Source organism: Aythya ferina (assembly GCF_964211825.1).
Source record: "Aythya ferina genome assembly, chromosome: 1".
In the NCBI taxonomy this organism is placed as follows: domain Eukaryota; kingdom Metazoa; phylum Chordata; class Aves; order Anseriformes; family Anatidae; genus Aythya; species Aythya ferina.
Genome location: NC_140296.1, coordinates 164,482,550 through 164,499,989, shown reverse-complemented (window position 1 = coordinate 164,499,989; position 17,440 = coordinate 164,482,550). Strand labels below are relative to the sequence as shown.

The 17,440-nt window shown below is 46.8% G+C and overlaps 1 protein-coding gene and 1 long non-coding RNA gene across 2 annotated transcripts; both read right to left on the bottom strand.

The window, feature by feature from the left end:
• Positions 1 to 4,293: 4,293 nt before the first annotated feature.
• On the bottom strand, positions 4,294 to 6,950 carry LOC311438888. The gene is made up of 2 exons (XR_014694409.1): positions 6,712 to 6,950; positions 4,294 to 4,807 (listed from the first exon to the last, which is right to left on the bottom strand). It is a non-coding gene; the product is annotated as an uncharacterized lncRNA (long non-coding RNA).
• A 6,405-nt stretch (positions 6,951 to 13,355) lies between these two features.
• On the bottom strand, positions 13,356 to 16,211 carry CHADL (chondroadherin like; the record flags this gene model as incomplete). Its single annotated transcript, XM_084506145.1, has 4 exons — positions 13,356 to 13,670; positions 13,940 to 14,106; positions 14,318 to 15,982; positions 16,065 to 16,211. 4 exons carry the CDS (start codon positions 16,209 to 16,211, stop codon positions 13,460 to 13,462), a joined length of 2,190 nt encoding a protein of 729 aa, XP_084362271.1. The 3' UTR covers positions 13,356 to 13,459.
• Between the last annotated feature and the right edge of the window lie 1,229 nt (positions 16,212 to 17,440).

The following is a 17,440-nucleotide window of genomic DNA, read 5'->3' as shown; positions in this document are numbered from 1 at the left end:
CAGCACATCTGAAAGGACACAACACTGGTCACTGGTCTCCTGGTCACTGACAGCGTCCAAACTGTACACGTGCACGCATTCATACTGCTTTAACTTAATATGAGGAATGCCAGGAAACTATTCATATAGTTTTAATGACTTCCCAAGAGTGGGAGTAACTGTGGTTTTAGCTACCTTCATGTTGAACGTTTATTCTGAATTGGTTCCAAGGTGCCACCAGAGGGCATCTGAAGAACACAATTCCTCCCACCTCTTATAGATACTTCGTCTCCGTTTGTTTATCAGGTGTAAGATAGCCTCTGTCACTTGCTGAGAAAAGCACCCTACTTTCAGACAGATGAACTTAAGGCAAAAGAGTAACAGAAAGTAAGAAGCCTGAGAATTGACAGTGGTGAAATTAACACCCCCCAAACTCTTTTCAATTCTTAGGTAAGATTTTACAGTTTAACAGTGCAAGGGCACTGGAGAAATAACAATTCCTCAAGGCTTCACCTGAGAGTTTTGTATTAAACTTTTTGAGAGTTAGGTCAGCACCTACCATTTTATAACTTGCCAGAAAGCAAACGAGGAGTTCACAATTTTAGAGACTAAAACTCTTTTTAGTTTTGAAAGCTGGTAGAGCTGTTCAGGTCCATGCCAATTATAAAGCTAAGGCAACAAAATGAGCTTGGAAATAATTTTTGAGGATTTTTCTCTTAAAAAAAAAAAAAAAAAAAAAAAAAATGAAACCAGGACACCCTGTTTGTTAGATTGAAAGAAAATCACTCACACTATCTCTCTACTGGTGAGTGGGAAATGCAGTGCTGTGTTTTGTGTTGGTAAGTGATGGGGATTGTTCCTGAACCCTTTGCAGAAGTACAGCTAAGGTAGCATTTCCTGGGAGCAGCATTCTCCATCGCTTGGCCAAGAGCATCCCAAACTTTGGGGTCAGGATGTGCTGAAACACAGTGTGGCAGCCAGGGACCAGCGAGAACAAATCTTGTTTGGGACCATGTCTAGCTGACTGATGCCTGGCAGGGTGGACTAGATGGGGGTTATTACCCTTCTCCTGAAGCAACTGAGGCACCACCAGGACCCGAGACCAATAACCAAATCCCCGCAGGAGCCTCCAGCCCTGCCTGCTCCTGCAGCCATTCACCCATTCACCCTTCTATTTTCTCTCTCTCTCTTTTTTTTTTTTTTTTTTTTTTAAGCTCTTCTTTCAGGCATCATTGTGCCTGAAAGGTGTTAACTGTCAGTCTCAAGAGCTGGAAATGCTTAAAGGAATCAAAGGATTTGTTTCTGACAGTGGGAGAAAACAACCCTAATTGCTACATTAAAAATGAACAGTGCAGTGAGGATGCAACTGCTTTAGGGAGCTTTGCACAGAACATACTTTTAAACCAGCTGCTAGATTTTCCAATAAGGTCAGTTCTGTTAGGAGCTATTCCTAAATTGCTCTGGCTGACCAGTTAAACAGGATCAACTCTACTCCCGGCTGACTGAGTGTTGTTATATTTGTTTTTTACCAGCAACAATAAAACTGAAAAGTACCTTGGCTGTAAAAAAAAAAAAAAAAAAGAAAAAAAGAAAAAAAGAAAAAAAGAAAATCTCCTTCATGAATGTTCATGAGAAAATACAGAAGGAAAAAGAAAATACAGCAAGCATACATTTCTACGAAGTAGTCTTTACTGCAGCAGAATTTAGCGTTAGTACCTCTCTCACCGTTTATGGTTGACTGTCAAGTTTTCCAAATTAAAGATTTTTTTCAAACAGCTCATTTTTGGATTACATTGCATCATGTTTTATAAAAACTATTATGTAGTTGTTATGGACTAATGGACTGCTAAAAATGAGACCTAAAATAACGTATATTTCAAGGAAAAGAAAAAAGAACAATCAAATCAAATGTATTCATATTTGTGTGTCCCCTGAAGCAGGGAGATGTTTGATAAAACTAAATAAAGAAATGACACACTCCATGTACCCTAAATAAAAGACCACAACTATAGTAGTATGGACGTGAAAGACTTGGCGTTCATGAAAACTCCAAGTTGTGTTATGCACCTTTCTCAAGACTTTTCTTATTTGTTCAGGTTCATCGGATACAAAATTATGTTTAGAAGGGGTACCAGGGAAATGTTGCACCTGAAACTGTGATGATTTCATTTCACTAAATGAGGTTTCACATTGGCAGGAAAAAGCAATGTAAAACTCCAAAGCTGTTTTTACCTTCAAACAACATTTGTGATTGTAACACAGTTTGTAATTTCTTTTTCTGAGAAATGGTGGAATTGTTCTTTCTCATGTCACGCTTGGGAAGTGACCTACAGAGGCTATGGCATCTGTGTTAAAGCAGATGCATCCTAGTTCTTTTCTGAGCACTGAAACAACAAATAAATGTGAATGGAAAGACTAACAGTTTTACCTGGAGCAGCAAGATTTCCCATTTCTTCATGGGTTACCCAAACATTGCCTAAGGGCTATGAACAAGGCCCACAGGGAAGCAGGAGGGATCCACATTAGGTAAGCAGGAGGGATCCACATTAGGTAAGCAGTGGTAAAGAAGAAAGGCAGCACCACTGTAAGTTAACAGCGTATAGCATCACCAGCAGCACAACCATGATCTTGCCTCTACCAAGCTGCAACTAGAGACAACTTTAGACAATTTGTTTTGCGTCTTTGTTAGAGAACACACCTGAGCCTGAACAGACATGATGGAATATTTCAGCTAGGACTGATGGATGAATGCAGTCCCAAGGGAAAGAAGAATTAAAGCTGCATTTCATGTACAAGGGGCAAATACAACCTTTAGGTCATAGCTGTCTGGAGATAAGCTTCATTTCTCAAAGATTTTCCAGCCTAAATATTCTGCACACATCACATGCTCGTATTGTAATCTAGATAATGATTGCTTCCCCCACATTTCAGTGAATCAAAAGCATCAAGAGAATACATTTGTTAGACTGTTTTTCCTCATTGTATTGTTTTCAGTCAGATCATTACTAGGGCAATGACATGAGGCAGGGAGGGGGTGCGGAAGCCTGCTGTGCATAAGGTGAAATGTGCTGCGCTTTCTTGAGAGCTGTAGTAAATTAACTCCTTTCCTGAGAAAGAAGAGAGGCTGAAAGACTTGGGATTCAGAAATGCACAGTCCAGGGCAGTGCAGCATCATGCTGCCAATTACTTAATGAGAAGTCAAGAGCAAAGCAAAATTATTCCCAGTGCTTCTAGCTCAAATGTTCTGTATTCTTATGAAATAAGTGACAATTCTCTTATGCTTTGAAATAACATGAAGTCAAAATGGACTTTAGTCAAAATCCATTTTTTGATTTTTTAGTAATTCAACACTGTGTTGAGTCTATTATATACATCTGCATTACAATTCATGATATTAGCATGGTTAGGACATGTATAGCTGTTCTGTGCAGAGAAAGAATTAGATGGGGAACTATAATTTTTAAAGGTTCTTAGCAGCGTTAAGATGAAAGGCCTGTCAATGAGAACATTTGTATCCTTTTGCCCAGTTTCTCTACTGCTTAAATAGCTCAGTGGTTCTGGATCAATTGTTAAACCCCTCAAATGTATCTCAATTCTCAATTCAACCAAAAGATTCTTGATGAATTCCATGAAGATTAGAGATTACAAAATATAAATATTAGTAGTAGTAGTATTAACATTGTTTTAACATCATTACTTATCATATTATTATTATTTATAAGTCTGGGCTGCACTACTTCAGTAGTAGTCTTTGTCCTTCACTTCTGCAACATGTTTTCCAATAATCAAGCCTCATTTTTTAACTTCTTGTTGTTTTGTTTTGTTTCAGTCTTTGTTGCTTCTTTCATAGCCGTCATCATCAGCCTCTCAGCATGAAACTCCCCTCTTGTTATCTTTTTTATTTTTTCCCTCATCAGTTTGGCCTGTTTTTCTTTGCTTTCCATTAGGAGATTCTTGCTCTGCCCCAGTGTACTTTCATGCTTTTTTTATACACTCCCCTCTTTCATTTAAAACCTGTTTCTTCTCTACTTGCGTCTTTCCTGTCTGCTCCACTCTCTCCTCTTTCTCCACCAAACACACATGCCCCACTTCTCCCTTCCGTGCTCTGCCCTCACACTTCCTATCACTGCTTCTCTTAAAAGCATGAAGAACCTAAAAGCAGCCAACTCAGACTGGAAAACGTTTGAAAGGATCCAAAAGGGGTAAAATGAACAAGATTCATAATAGTTGTATTCCTAAATAACCTCTTTCCTCTCCTGCCTTAGCCCACCCCTCAAACAAAAATTTGATAAACAACAAAAGAGAAACACAGTCTTATTTGGTTGGGAGATTTATCCTGAAGGAAGAGAAAGACAGGTAAAATTACAAATAAAGTGCTCATTACTGATCATTTAAATAACATCAAGGTTATTCAAAAGCACATCTTTAAAAAAAGTATCCACTGAAGGAAAAATATCAGCGATCAACAATTGAGTGAATGATGAACAAGTACTTCCAGCTCTTTAGAGGACTGTTCCCACTGATTGTGAATTGTATGTTACCAGAGTCACTCTCTAACTGCAAAAGCCTTTCTGCAGACGCCTGCAGAGTGAAGTGGGAAAGAAGAAGCTAGCTGAACAGGACTCACTGTTCTGGATGTTGGAGGTGCTGATGGACTTGTGGGTGATACCATCTCCTGGATTGCTGATCAGAGTTTTAAGTGATGAAGGGGATTGCTGATTCCAATTTCTCTTTGAATCTCTGTATCAGACAAAGCAGACATAATAGCTCCTCATTTCACATTGGCATGGCAGGCAGCAGTATACCAAGCTGGCATTCCTAGCCAGAGCTGTTGAGATAAAGTACACATTTGTTCAAGGCAGAGCTTAATTTCTGTCACAAAATCTATCATTTATCTGTCAGCCTGAATAAGCATGGTAATACACATAAATTAGTATAACAGTAATACTTTTTATTAAAATTAAATTGTTTTAGAACCATTGCCATGGCTTCACATGAACTCTTTTTGTTGATTTTATTATAAGCCAGAATGTAAGGGTTGCTTTGGATTATTTTTACAGCTGTTTCTCCATCACCTGGGCTACTCCTTTCCTGTGCCTTTTACAAGCAAATCGTGGCACAAGTCAGTATTACTGGCAGCTTGATAGTCTTATCGTATACAGAAAACAATCTAATAAGAATTTATTAAGTATTTTTTCCCCTTTTCTACTAAAATGGCTTTAAGGTGTACTTGTGGGCACAATCTTACCCTTCTCAGCTCATTTTTTCCAAGCACAGTGTGGATAACCTGGTGAGGACTGGGCTCGGCTGATATGGTGTCACACTGCTGCTGGAAATATTGATAAGAAGTCACAGCAAAGTGTGAACACAGCTACAGAAGATATGTACTTGCCACTTGAAGGTTTTTTTCTTATGTTAGACTTAGTAGCCTAGGTCAGCAGCAGCACTGTGTTTAATTTCTAACTGCGCTGAAGTACTGTGTGGCTGATAACAAATCTACAACTTACCTGGGAAACATGTACTTAAAAGACAGCTATTAGATCACTTTTATGACAGAGAAAACAGAGTGGAATGTCAGATTTCAAAAGAGCTCAGACAGGCTACTGACTCTTCTGATATATCAGTAAGCTTGAGGAATGACTGTATCACGTCTCGAAAAGCCCTTTCCGCTGATGGATGAGCAACTGCACCCCATCCAATGCAAGTCTGAGCCTGAAAAATATGCTCTAATCCCAACCAACTGCAATGAAATACAAAGTTTCTAGAAAGTCAAAAAATGAAAACAAAAATTACATAGATTACATCCAGCTGTGCTTAAACAAAGCCCCACGTGGAAACTATGTAAATGTATTTAATATTCACACTGAATATTTTGATATATTTTTTTCATACATGCACTTGAAAAGCAGGAAAGCATAAACATTGGGAGTTATTCACCTTGCAGAAATAGATTGATATGTTTGCTGCTTGTTAGGTGTTATAAATGAAATCTCAACTCAATCTGAATTTAGTAATATTTATACTTAAAAGGTATAAAAGGTATAAAAGGTAAGTAAAAAGCACTGGGTGTGCGGGGAGTCTATGCTCCACCAACACGCACACACGAACATCAAACATTCTAAATATACAGAACATTGCTTTTACATACTAAACCCAAGTATGCCTATACAATCAGAAAAGGTAACAAACAATCCTTTAAGTTCCATGACTTAACAGCCTCCATTTTCCATTCCTTTTGAACAATATGTCTCGCTTTAAATTGTCAAGCAACTTGGTCTTCAGGCCTTATGTATCCCATTCCTCCCGGGTCGAAGAAAAGCATATCCATCTCCTTTTCAAGGCCAATGAGGCCTGGGTCAAAAGGCACGTCCAGGTCAGCACAGGGGCGGAACAGCAAAAGCCTTCGATGGCTGTAGCAGCAGAGGGGCCCATGGCGTAGCAGTTGGATCAGTAAAGGAGCCCACAGCTCCCTCACTATCTGGCAAGCCACATGTTTGTGATTGTGGTCCCACAAGGCTCTTTAAGGCCTCAGAGATTGCTCTCCAGGTGCCGAGCAATCCCACTGCAGCCTTGTCGTATCTAGTTGCAGAGTCCCACACCTTGACCTCAGTTTGGTCCCATATTTCAGGCTCATGAATTGTCCGGTGTTAATGAGGAGAATTAGCTGTAAGGCTACCAGGACAGTCTTAGTTCCTAAGGACGAATGATTCCCCACAATGTGCAACTGCTTACCAGCGAGAGGCAGTTGTGTGCACAGGTCCGCTTCTCTCAGCTTGAGCTTCTCTCCAGCTCCAGTGCGTCTGTTTCCAGAGACTTTCTGTACGAGCTTCTCTGAGCTGTTTGCTGAGTCTGGCCGAGTCTGTCTTCGTGAGGCAATCAATGTGCCTGCTCCCGTCCTGGTCTCCATTCTGCCAGCCTGTTCCTCTTCACTTCTTTTTCCTGCTTCTTTATTGATGACGTAACTTCCTCATGTTGCCTTTTTTTGTTGAATTTTGTAACATGACTAAAGTCTCATCTGTGGTGGTGGCATAGAAAAAGCAGTCCTTCAAGAGTCTTTTTTTTTTCCTGATATTTAACAACATAGGTTCTGCAGCCTTCTACTGAGTGAAACACAAAAGAATGCTCTCGGCAACAAGCGGTAGTGTAAATGAAATTACATAGGGACAATGCTAATGGAGTATTAAAATTTGCTTACATTCCCACACAACAAGGAAATCTTGGAATTACAGCTTCAGTTTTGCTCCTTCCTCCTTTATTACTACAGCCTTTGTGGTTCAATTATCCCTTGGCAATTCTTCACTGCACTAGCAGCCTTTCCAGTATATGTATTACAAAACCACAGCAAATAAAAGCGATGGAGTGATCTTACTCATAAGGAGTACTGCTTTGGGGATTTTTGCACTGCCAAGGGACCAGAGAGAGATTTAGCTTCAGTAAAACATGGAACTCAAATAGCATTTCTGCATACGTGTTTAAATCCCTCATTCTGTGTATTAATACAAAGACAGCTGCTTTAATTTCTACGTTGCTGCTGTAGTAATATGTAATATTACAAATGCTTGACAGCTTTACTAAAGTTTATCTAGCTTTTCCTAGCATAGCTTATCCATTTATATGTGATAGTTTATATGCAGCCTAAGTAAATACTGCAGTCAGAGGTCATGGCACTAGAGTTTGAGAAGTCCTGCATAAAGAAGAGATCTCAGAAAAGCAAACTTAAACAACATCAATGTCAAGAAAAGTCTTTCTGATCGCTATATTCTCTATCTGTTGTGACTAGATAGATGAAAATCTATGAAGGCAATTTTGTCTTTTAGGTCATTTTCTTTTTTCTTTTATTTATTTCTTTTATTTATTTCTTTTATTTATGTTTGTTTATCTTATTTTAACAGGCTCTATACTAATTTTCCTCACAGAATGACTACCAGAAATATGACCCTTATGCGCCTTTTGTAATTAATTCATTAGGTCAACTCTAACCACTAAGCCCCTTGTCAGGTTATTTCTATTAGTGATAAGGAGCAATTGACCTTAAAACATTGAAGCCAGGTAGATGAGCCTATTCCACAAGGTCTCTTGGCTCCACCCTTGTGAAGTGAAATCTGCCAGGTGGGGATCATTTGACCTTTGCTATATAGGAAGCATGAGGACTTATGGGAAGAATTGCCTCTCTAGGGGAGTTTGAGGTTCAGGTTACCTAGGGTGCTTTTCTACTGTACTGGTGAAATGGACTCAGTATTTCCCCAGTAGGCTGCTTTTTCTTCATGTTTCCTACCGTCTCTGTGAAATAGTTTTAGAGACTCTATGACCTAGTTATGTTGGTGGTGCCTTCTCAGTACAGAAAAATCCTGGTGGTGCTACTTCCCTGTAAAGCAGTTTAGCAGTGACTCAATTTCAGAAGCTGGAAGGCAAGTGTTGCTGGGTTCTACAGTTGTTTTGTGTTGAGGAGTTTGATTGCTTCCTTCATGTTGTCTGTTTTCATTTACGTTACTTACATGGATTCTAAGCTTCCTTCCCAGCCCTAAAAGAAAAAAATATTTTCTTTTTTTTTTAAAAAAAAAAAAAATCTCAGAAGCTCAAGCGCATTCAGGTGACTTTGAAGAATGTTTTCAAATATTTGTTAAGATTGAACAACAGGCTGTATGAAAAATGTGACTTACTGTGAATTCAAATCTTGCTTTGTGGTAAGAAGAAACAGATTCAGGTAGATCCTAATGGTGTTCTTGTTACTTTTGCAAAGTGTCAATGGTGAAAATGTGCTGTATGTAAAATAAATGCTGTTTTCACCATATGCAAGTCAAAAGCCTTTAAACTCTAAAAGTTAGAGTTTAAGAACATGATGTGAGAGGAAAAAAAAAAAAACAAGATTGGCCATCTCCCCCTGACACCTCCATAGCTGGGCTCCCTGACTACAAAGCGTGACAGGTGTCAATGCTAATAGCTTCTGAGGCAGGCTCAGCTCAGGGGAAGTGGGTCGTGGCTTAGGGGCAGGCTCAGCTCAGGAGAAACAGTTCGTGGCTTAGGGGCAGGCTCAGCTCAGGGGAAGCCGATTGTGGCTTAGAGGCAGGCTCAGCTCAGTGGAAATGGTTAGTGGCTTACGGCCAGGCTTAGCACAGGGGAAGCCAATCATGGCTTAAAGGCAGGCTCAGCTCAGGGGAAGCCGATCGTGCTTTAGGGGCATGCTCAGCTCAGGGGAAGTGGGTTGCGGATTGAGGCAGGCTCAGCTCAGGGAAAGCGGGTCGTGGCTTGAGGCAGGCTGAACTCAGGGGAAGACAGTCGTGGCTTAGGGGCTGGCTCAGCTCAGGAGAAGCCGGTCGCGGCTTAGGGGCAACCTCTGCTCAGGAGAACCCGGTCGTGGCATAGGGTGAGGCTCAGCTCAGGGGAAACGGGTTGTGGCTTAGGGGCAAGCTCAGCTCAGGGGAAGCGGGTCGTGGCTTAGGGGCAAGCTCAGCTCAGGGGAAGCGGGTCGTGGCATAGGGGCAACCTCTGCTCAGGAGAACCCGGTCGTGGCATAGGGTGAGGCTCAGCTCAGGGGAAGCCGGTCGTGGCTTAGAGGCAGGCTCAGCTCAGGTGAAACAGTTCGTGGCTTAGGGGCAGGCTGAGCTCAGGAGAAGACAATCGTGCCTTAGGGGCAGTCTCAGCTCAGGGGAAGCGGGTCATGTCATAGGGGCAGGCCAACCTCAGGGGAAGCCGGTCGTGGCTTAGGGGCAGGCTCAGCTCAGGGGAAGCCGCGTCGTGGCTTAAAGGCAGGCTCAGCTCAGGGGAAGCCGGTCGTGCCTTAGGGGCAGGCCCAGCTCAAGGGAAGCGGGTCGCAGCATAGGCGCAGGCTCAGCTCAGGGGAAGCCAGTTGTGGCTTAGAAGCAGGCTCAGCTCAGGGGAAGCTGGTCGTGGCTTGAGAGAGGCTCAGGTCAGGGGAAGCTGGTCATGGCTTGACCAATTAAAATTTCTTTTGAAAATAACTGCTGTGGAGATAAGTGTATAAGAGGGGAGCCTGCCCTCAAGGTAAAAAATAAATAAATATATAAAAAGGCAACACGATGAAATTACATCAATAAAGAAGCAGGAAAAAGAAGTGAAGAGGAACAGGCTGGCAGAATGGAGACCAGGACGGGAGCAGGCACATTGATTGCCTCACGAAGACAGGTTCAGCCAGACTCAGCAAACCGCTCAGAGAAGCTCGTACAGAAAGTTGCTGGAAACAGGCGCACTGGAGCTGGAGAGAAGCTCAAGCTGAGAGAAGCGGACCGGTGCACACAACTGCCTCTCGCTGGTAAGCAGTTGCACATTGTGGGGAATCATACATCCTTAGGAACAAAGACTGTCCTGGTAGCCTTACAGCTAATTCTCCTCATTAACTATTGGACAATTCATGAGCCTGAAATATGGGACCAAACTGAGGTCAAGGTGTGGGACTCTGCAACTAGATACGACAAGGCTGCAGTGGGATTGCTCGGCACCTGGAGAGCAATCTCTGAGGCCTTAAAGAGCCTTGTGGGACCACAATCACGAACGTGTGGCTTGCCAGATAGTGAGGGAGCTGCGGGCTCCTTTACTGATCCAACTGCTACGCCATGGGCCCCTCTGCTGCTACAGCCATTGAAGGCTTTTGCTGTTCCGCCCCTGTGCTGACCTGGACGTGCCTTTTGACCCAGGCCTCATTGGCCTTGAAAAGGAGATGGATATGCTTTTCTTCGACCCGGGAGGAACGGGATACATAAGGCCTGAAGACCAAGTTGCTTGACAACGTAAAGCGAGACATATTGTTCAAAAGGAATGGAAAATGGAGATTTGTTAGTAATCAAGAAAAGGAGTGGAAAATGGAGACTGTTAAGTCATGGAACTTAAAGGATTGTTTGTTACCTTTTCTGATCGTGAATATGTATAGGCGTACTCAATTTTAGTGAGTTATGGTACTTAGAGGATTGTTTGTTACCTCTCCTGATTGTACGTATGTATAGGCATACTTGGGTTTAGTATGTAAAGCAATGTTCTGTATATTTAGAATGTTTGATGTTCGTGTGTGTGTTGGTGGAGCGTAGACTCCCCTCACACCCAGCGCTGTTTACTTGCCTTTTATACCCTTTATAGCTGTTATACTTTTTATGAATATTTCTTTTATAAATATTACTAAATTCAGACTGAGTTGAGACTTCATTTATAACACTGTCAATAGGGGGCTTGAAGGGTAAACCCTGAGTCTCTGATATGTGGGGATAAGATAACAAAGGGGTCTCCGAAGAACTGCTAACTATTGTGACTATTGCATGGGACACCAGGCAAGTCTCTGATATCCGGCCAAGATGGACAAAGGAGAAGAACAAAGCCTGGGAGGAAGACTTATGAGCCTTCAGCTCAAGAGACCCCCAGAGGGACCACCGGTGACTGATACACATACGCCAGTGGGAGGGTTCAGAATCCGGGAACTAATTATAATAACCCTGCCTTTTCTAGAAGTAGTAATGAACATGTATTAGCCTAGGAGCATAAAAAGCAGCTGCCTGATGTAATGTGTGCGCATGTTGGAGGAGCCCAGCACTCTTTACTTGCCTTTTACGAACCCCATAAATAAATCTCATAAAGCTAAGTTGAGTCAGAATTTATAACAGTATGATGAAAAATGTTGTGCTCCAAGTTGGAAAGGGGAGAGGAAAATGTTCATGTATATGTGAGGATTGTACTCAAACAGCTGATTACACCTTTGTGTACACCTTTTAAGGGAAAACTTTAAACCTGAGAAGCAACAGGCAGGCTTCTACGTTTCCTGCTATGATACCTTGATATATGATATAGGTATGATATACCTATAGTCTGCTGCAGGCTGAAAAGTAGCCTGTGCAGTCAGAGGTCATGGCACTAGAGTTTGAAAAGTCCGGCATAAAGAAGAGATCTCAGAAAAGCAAATTTAAACAACATCAATGTCAAGAAAAGTCTTTCTGATCGCTATATTCTCTATCTGTTGTGACTAGACAGATGAAAATCTATGACAGCAATTTTGCCTTTTAGGTCTTTTTCTTTTATTTATGTTTATTTATCTTATTTTAACAGGCTCTGTACTAATTTTCCTCACAGAATGACTAGCAGAAATATGACCCTTATGCGCCTTTTGTAATTAATTCATTAGGTCAACTCTAACCACTAAGCCCCTTGTCAGGTTATTTCTATTAGTGATAAGGAGCAATTGACCTTAAAACATTGAAGCCAGGTAGATGAGCCTATTCCACAAGGTCTCTTGGCTCCACCCTTGTGAAGTGAAATCTACTAGGTGGGGATCATTTGACCTTTGCTATATAGCAAGCTTGTTGGGGGGGAGGTGTCAAGGGAAAACAGCTGACTTTTTTTGTTGTTTTTTTGGACTTCAGTAGAACTTTTGACACAGTTTCCCATAGGATTCAAGTGGACAAAATTTCCAGCACACAGCTGAACAAAAACATTACAGGATGGGTGACCAACTGGCTGAAGGGCAGAGTTCAAAGAGTTTTGGTAAATGGAGCCACATCAGGCTAACAGATGATCACCAGTGTGGTCTCCCAAGGCTCCATTTTAGGGCTAGCTCTCTTCAATGTTTTATAAATGATTTGGCTGTAGGACTAGAAGGTGTTCTGAGCAAATTTGCCGATGACACTAAACTTGGAGGAGTCATGGACTCTTTGAGGGTAGAAAGGCCTTGCCAAGAGATCTGGACAGATTGGAGAGCTTGGCAATCACCAACCACATGAAGTTTAACAAGAGCAAGTGCCAGGTCCTGCACCTGGGATGGGGCAACCCTGGCTAAATGTGCAGACTGGGTGACAAGATGCTGGAGAGCAGCCCCGCAGAGAGGGATCTGGGGGTTGTGGTTGACAGCAAGTTGAATATGAGCCAGCAGTGTGCCCTGGCAGCCAGGAGGGCCAACTGTATCCTGGGGTACATCAAGCACGGCATTGCTAATCGGTCGAGGGAGATGATTGTCCTGCTCTGCACCTCTGTGCAGCCTCACTTCAAGCACTGTGTGTAGTTCTGGGCACCACAGTACAAAAAGGATGTGAAACTATTGGAGAGTGTCCAGAGATGGGCTACAAAGATGAAGGGCCTAGAGGAGAAGATGTATGAGGAGTGGCTGAGGTCACTTGGCCTGTTCAGCCTGGAAAAGAGGAGGCTGAGGGGAGACCTCATTGCAGTCTACAGCTTCCTCACGATGGGGAGCAGAGGGGAACGTGCTGATCTATTCTCTTTAATCACCAGTGATAGGACCCACGGGAATGGTGTTAAACTGAGGCAGGAGAGGTTCAGGCTAAACATCAGGAAGAGGTTCTTCACTGAGAGGGTTGTCACACACTGGAACAGGCTACCCAGGGAAGCAGCCACTGCACCAAGCCTGTCAGAGTTTAATAAGCGATTGGACTGTGCACTTAGTCACATAGTTTGAATTTTTGGGTAGACTTGTGTGGTGCCAGGAATTGGACTCGATGATCCTTATGGGTCCCTTCCAGCTCGGGAGATTCTATGATTCTATGGAGCCTCTGAGCACCAGTTTTCCTGACCTCTTTTTCTTGCTGGGCTTCCCTGAAGCCTTGGCTTGGTCAGGACTGGCTCTTCTGGCTCCCCAGCCAGGGCAGCTTTGGAAAGCAGTGGAAAATTTCACTTTCTGACCCTGGGCTTCTGGAGGGGACCCACAGGTGGCTCCTACACGCAGGTTGAGCTTCTCAATCCACCTGGAAAAGAAGCAGAAGGCCAGAGAAGGGAAGGGGTGAGGAAAAAGGCAAAACCATGTGGGTGTGGGTTGCTTTAAAGCCCAGCCAGGTTGCTCAGGGCTTCACATGAGTGGGCTTTGAATACCTGCCCACCCCAGCTCCTCACTGCTTTCCTTATGCCAAGCAGGCCCAGGCTATTTTCCTCTTTGCACCTCTATTTCCCTCTTAATGCCTCTGATGTCCCTGTGTCCCCAGTGTGGCAGGGCTGGCTGTCCCCCTGCAACACTCACCGGCGCAGGGGAAGGAGCTGGCAGTCGCAGTGGAAAGGCACGTCCCTCAGGTTGAGGATTTCCAGCCCCGTGAAGTTGCTCATGGCGGGGATGTTGCTCATGGTGTTGTTCTCCAGGTGGAGGCTTTTGATCTTGGCTCCAAGGCCAGCAAAGGCACCAGGGGAGACCTGCAACGAAGCAAGGGCGAGTCAAGAGGGTCCTTGTGGAGGGGAGCAAACCACTGCTGGGAACTGGGGACAGCTTGGAGCAAGCTCCAGCCAAGCCTGAGGAACTTCCTGGTCCCACTCAGGCTGTGGAGCATCTCCCGAAGCTTTGGGAGCTCAGGGACACCCAGGGGACAAACGTCCCTACCGGGGCCTGGGCCACAGTCACACATACCTGCTTCAGACCCATGTTGTCCAGGTAGAGGTGCTGCAGGGTGCTGGCCACGGGCAAGAAGGCACTGTCCCCTATGTGCCTGATGGGGTTCTGGGACAGCTTCAGCTCGCTCAGGGCAGGCAGGCCCCTCAGGGAGGCTATGGGCACCTCTGCCAGAAGGTTCCTCTCCAGGTGCAGCTTCTCCAGCATCTTGGTGGGAGCCAGGGCAGCGGGGGCAACGCTCCTGATGGCGTTCCCAGCAAGGTAGAGCTCACGCAGCCCCACCAGGCCGGCCAGGTCACCCTCAGCCAGCTCCCTGATGGTGTTGTGCTGCAGGTAGAGGGAGAAGAGGTTGGGCAGGAGCCGGAAGGCTCCTGGGGGCACCCGTGTGAAGGCGTTGCGGTCCAGGTGCAGGTAGGCAAGCCGTGGGGCCCCCTGGAAGGCAGCAGGCGCCAGGGCGGAGAGGCGGTTGTCGGAGAGGTAGAGGTAGACTAAGTTCTTCAGCCCCAGCAGTGCCCTGGGGTGCAGCTCCTCGATGCCACAGTGCTGCAGGTGGAGGGACACCAGCTCTTCCAGGTCGGGGAAGGCGCCCGGGGGCACCGTCCTGAAGGCATTTCGGCGCAGGTCAAGGAGACGGGTGTCCCTGGGGAAGCCACGGGGGATTTCCCGCAGGGCTTGGTTCTCGCAGTTGGCGTGGTGGAAGTCAGGGGAGCAGGAGCAGCCCAGGGGGCACTGCCTGCTCCGAGGTACCCCCAGCCTCACTGAGGGCATGGTGGGACTGGGGGAAGGTGGCTGGGGGAGGCCACACCTCATCTCGGGGGGCCGCAGGGAGTCAAGGGACCGGCCACGGAGGGCAGGGGGCTCGGTGCAGGTCCCCTCTGCCTGCACCCATGCTCGCCCCAACCAGCGGTGGAAGGGGAGCAGGAGGCAGGAGCAGAGCAAGGGGTTCCCAGCCAGGTTGACCTTCGCCAGCTGCTTGACCCCGGCCAAGGCGGGTAAGCCCCGCAGCTGGTTGTGGGACAGATCCAGCGCCCGCAGCTGGGGGCTGCGGGTGAAGGCATCGGGCGCCACATCCTGGAGGGCTGCGTGGTCCAGGAAGAGGTGCTTCAGGGAGGCCATGGCCACGGCCTCCTCGGACATGTAGGTGATGGGGTTGTGGCCCAGGTCCAGCCGGGTGGCCTCGCTCAGCCGCGCCAGGGCTTCGCTGGGCAGCGCCTGCAGCTCGTTGTGGTCCAGGCTCAGCCGGTGCAGGGCGGGCAGGGCGGTGAAGGCCTCACTGCCCAGGACATGGAGGGTGTTATGGGACAGCCGGAGCCACCTGAGGACCTGCAAGCCCTGGAAGACCATGTCTGGGAGGTAAACCAGGGCATTCTCCCTCAGGTCGAGGAGAGTGAGGGACCCCAGCCGGCTGAAAGCACCCGGCTGGATCTCCTCAATGCGGTTCTTCTTCAGGATGAGCTGCTGGAGGGAGGACAGCCTGTCCAGGGACTCCTGGTAGAGGACAGTGATGCTGTTGGAGGCCAGGTTGAGGTAGAGCAGCCGCCCCAGCCCCCGGAAAGCCCCTTCCTCCAACCTCTCCACCTTGCAGCGCTGCAGGTCCAAGTGCGTGAGGTATGGGGTGGGGAGGAAGGCTCCCACTGGGACCACCGTGAAGCTGTTGCCCCGAAGGTCCAGTTTCTTGGTGAGCTGCAGGTCACGCAAAGCACCACATTAACCTACGGGGCTGCAACCCCTCCCCATCCCTGTCCTCCCCCGGCTCCTCACCCACCTCAGGGACGCTGCCAGGCACAGCCGTGAGGTTCCTGTTGAGGCACAGGACGTGGGCGCGGAGGTTGTCGCAGACACAGGCTGCAGGGCAGCGGGTGGCAGCCGCCCCCCCCAGCACCAAGGCCACGGCGAGCAGGAACAGCCCCATGGCGGGGGGCACCTGCAGCTGGGGAGAGGCAGCAGTGAGGGGCCATGGTGAGGGGCCAGGCTCCTGCGCTCTCCCTGATGGCATCTGCTGGTGACACTGGGGTATAGGGACCGTAGCCACAAGCCAGGATAGCCTCTTCTTCTAGCACTCATGGGGAATTGGCTTTGAGCAGGCACCCCCCCCCCCCTTACGGCTAGCATTGAATCATCTCGATCTCTGCCGATCTCAGTCCTTCCACATCCAAAGCTCAGGTCTCATAACGCACACAGGTTTAGCTACCCACGGCTCCCTGAGCTGCCACGCCGTGCCTGGAGCTAGCAGTTCCTGGCGTTTTGTGGGACAATGCTCGCCACTGTTAAGCTGCAGGAAGGAGCTGGTTGATTTTGGCCAGGAGGGAGCGAGCCCCTAGGGGAGGGGGTACCGGAGAGGGGCCGAGGCTGGGGTGAGCACAGGGGAAGGCAGCGGTGTCCTAGCACCCCCACGGTCTGGGGAGCAGCAGCAGTGGGGTCTAGCAAGACTCAAACGCATGGGTGCCTGTCCACTTGTTTCCCCCCTCTCCAGCTCACTCCGGGATCGCCTCCCACCAAGACGATGTCCCCAGCGCTGCCCGCAGCTGGAAAGTTGCTGCTGCCTGGCACGTCCCATTCCCACGCACCTTGGGGGGGTCCCGCTGTGGGTTCCTGGTCCTCAGGAGATGGCAAAGGAGGAGGGAAAGCTGCTGCTCAGTCCAGTGGCTGCCCAGCTTCTGCGCCTTCCCTGTGCCTGCACCGGTATTTATAGGAGCGAGCACTCCAAGAGTAAGCACTGGGCCCCTTTGTGGCACTTTTTTCCCCTCAGGGCTGGCTGAATGCCAGAAGTACAGGAGGAGGAGGGGGAGGAATGGGAAAATATCGCTGGAGTAGGGAAGCCGTCCAGGCATTGCATCACCTCTGTCGCAGGACGACCAATGTTGAGCAGCTGAAGCGAGTGGGAAATTTGAACTTGCCATTTTCTGTCGCCATCTGCTTACAGCACCATAAATGTGGGTGCGTGGTGCCAAAAGGTGACATCCAGCCACTGGTGTGGGCACAGCAGTGAGGCCGAGAGAAAGGAAAGCTGCCACATTTGCCATCCCCAATTCTATTTATTTTTTTTTTCTGTTTTTGAAGAGGCCAGGGGCGACAGTGCCTGTATGAAGTGCGGCTATGGGGAGGGCTTTCATTTTCCTGTATGACTCATTATTTCATTTT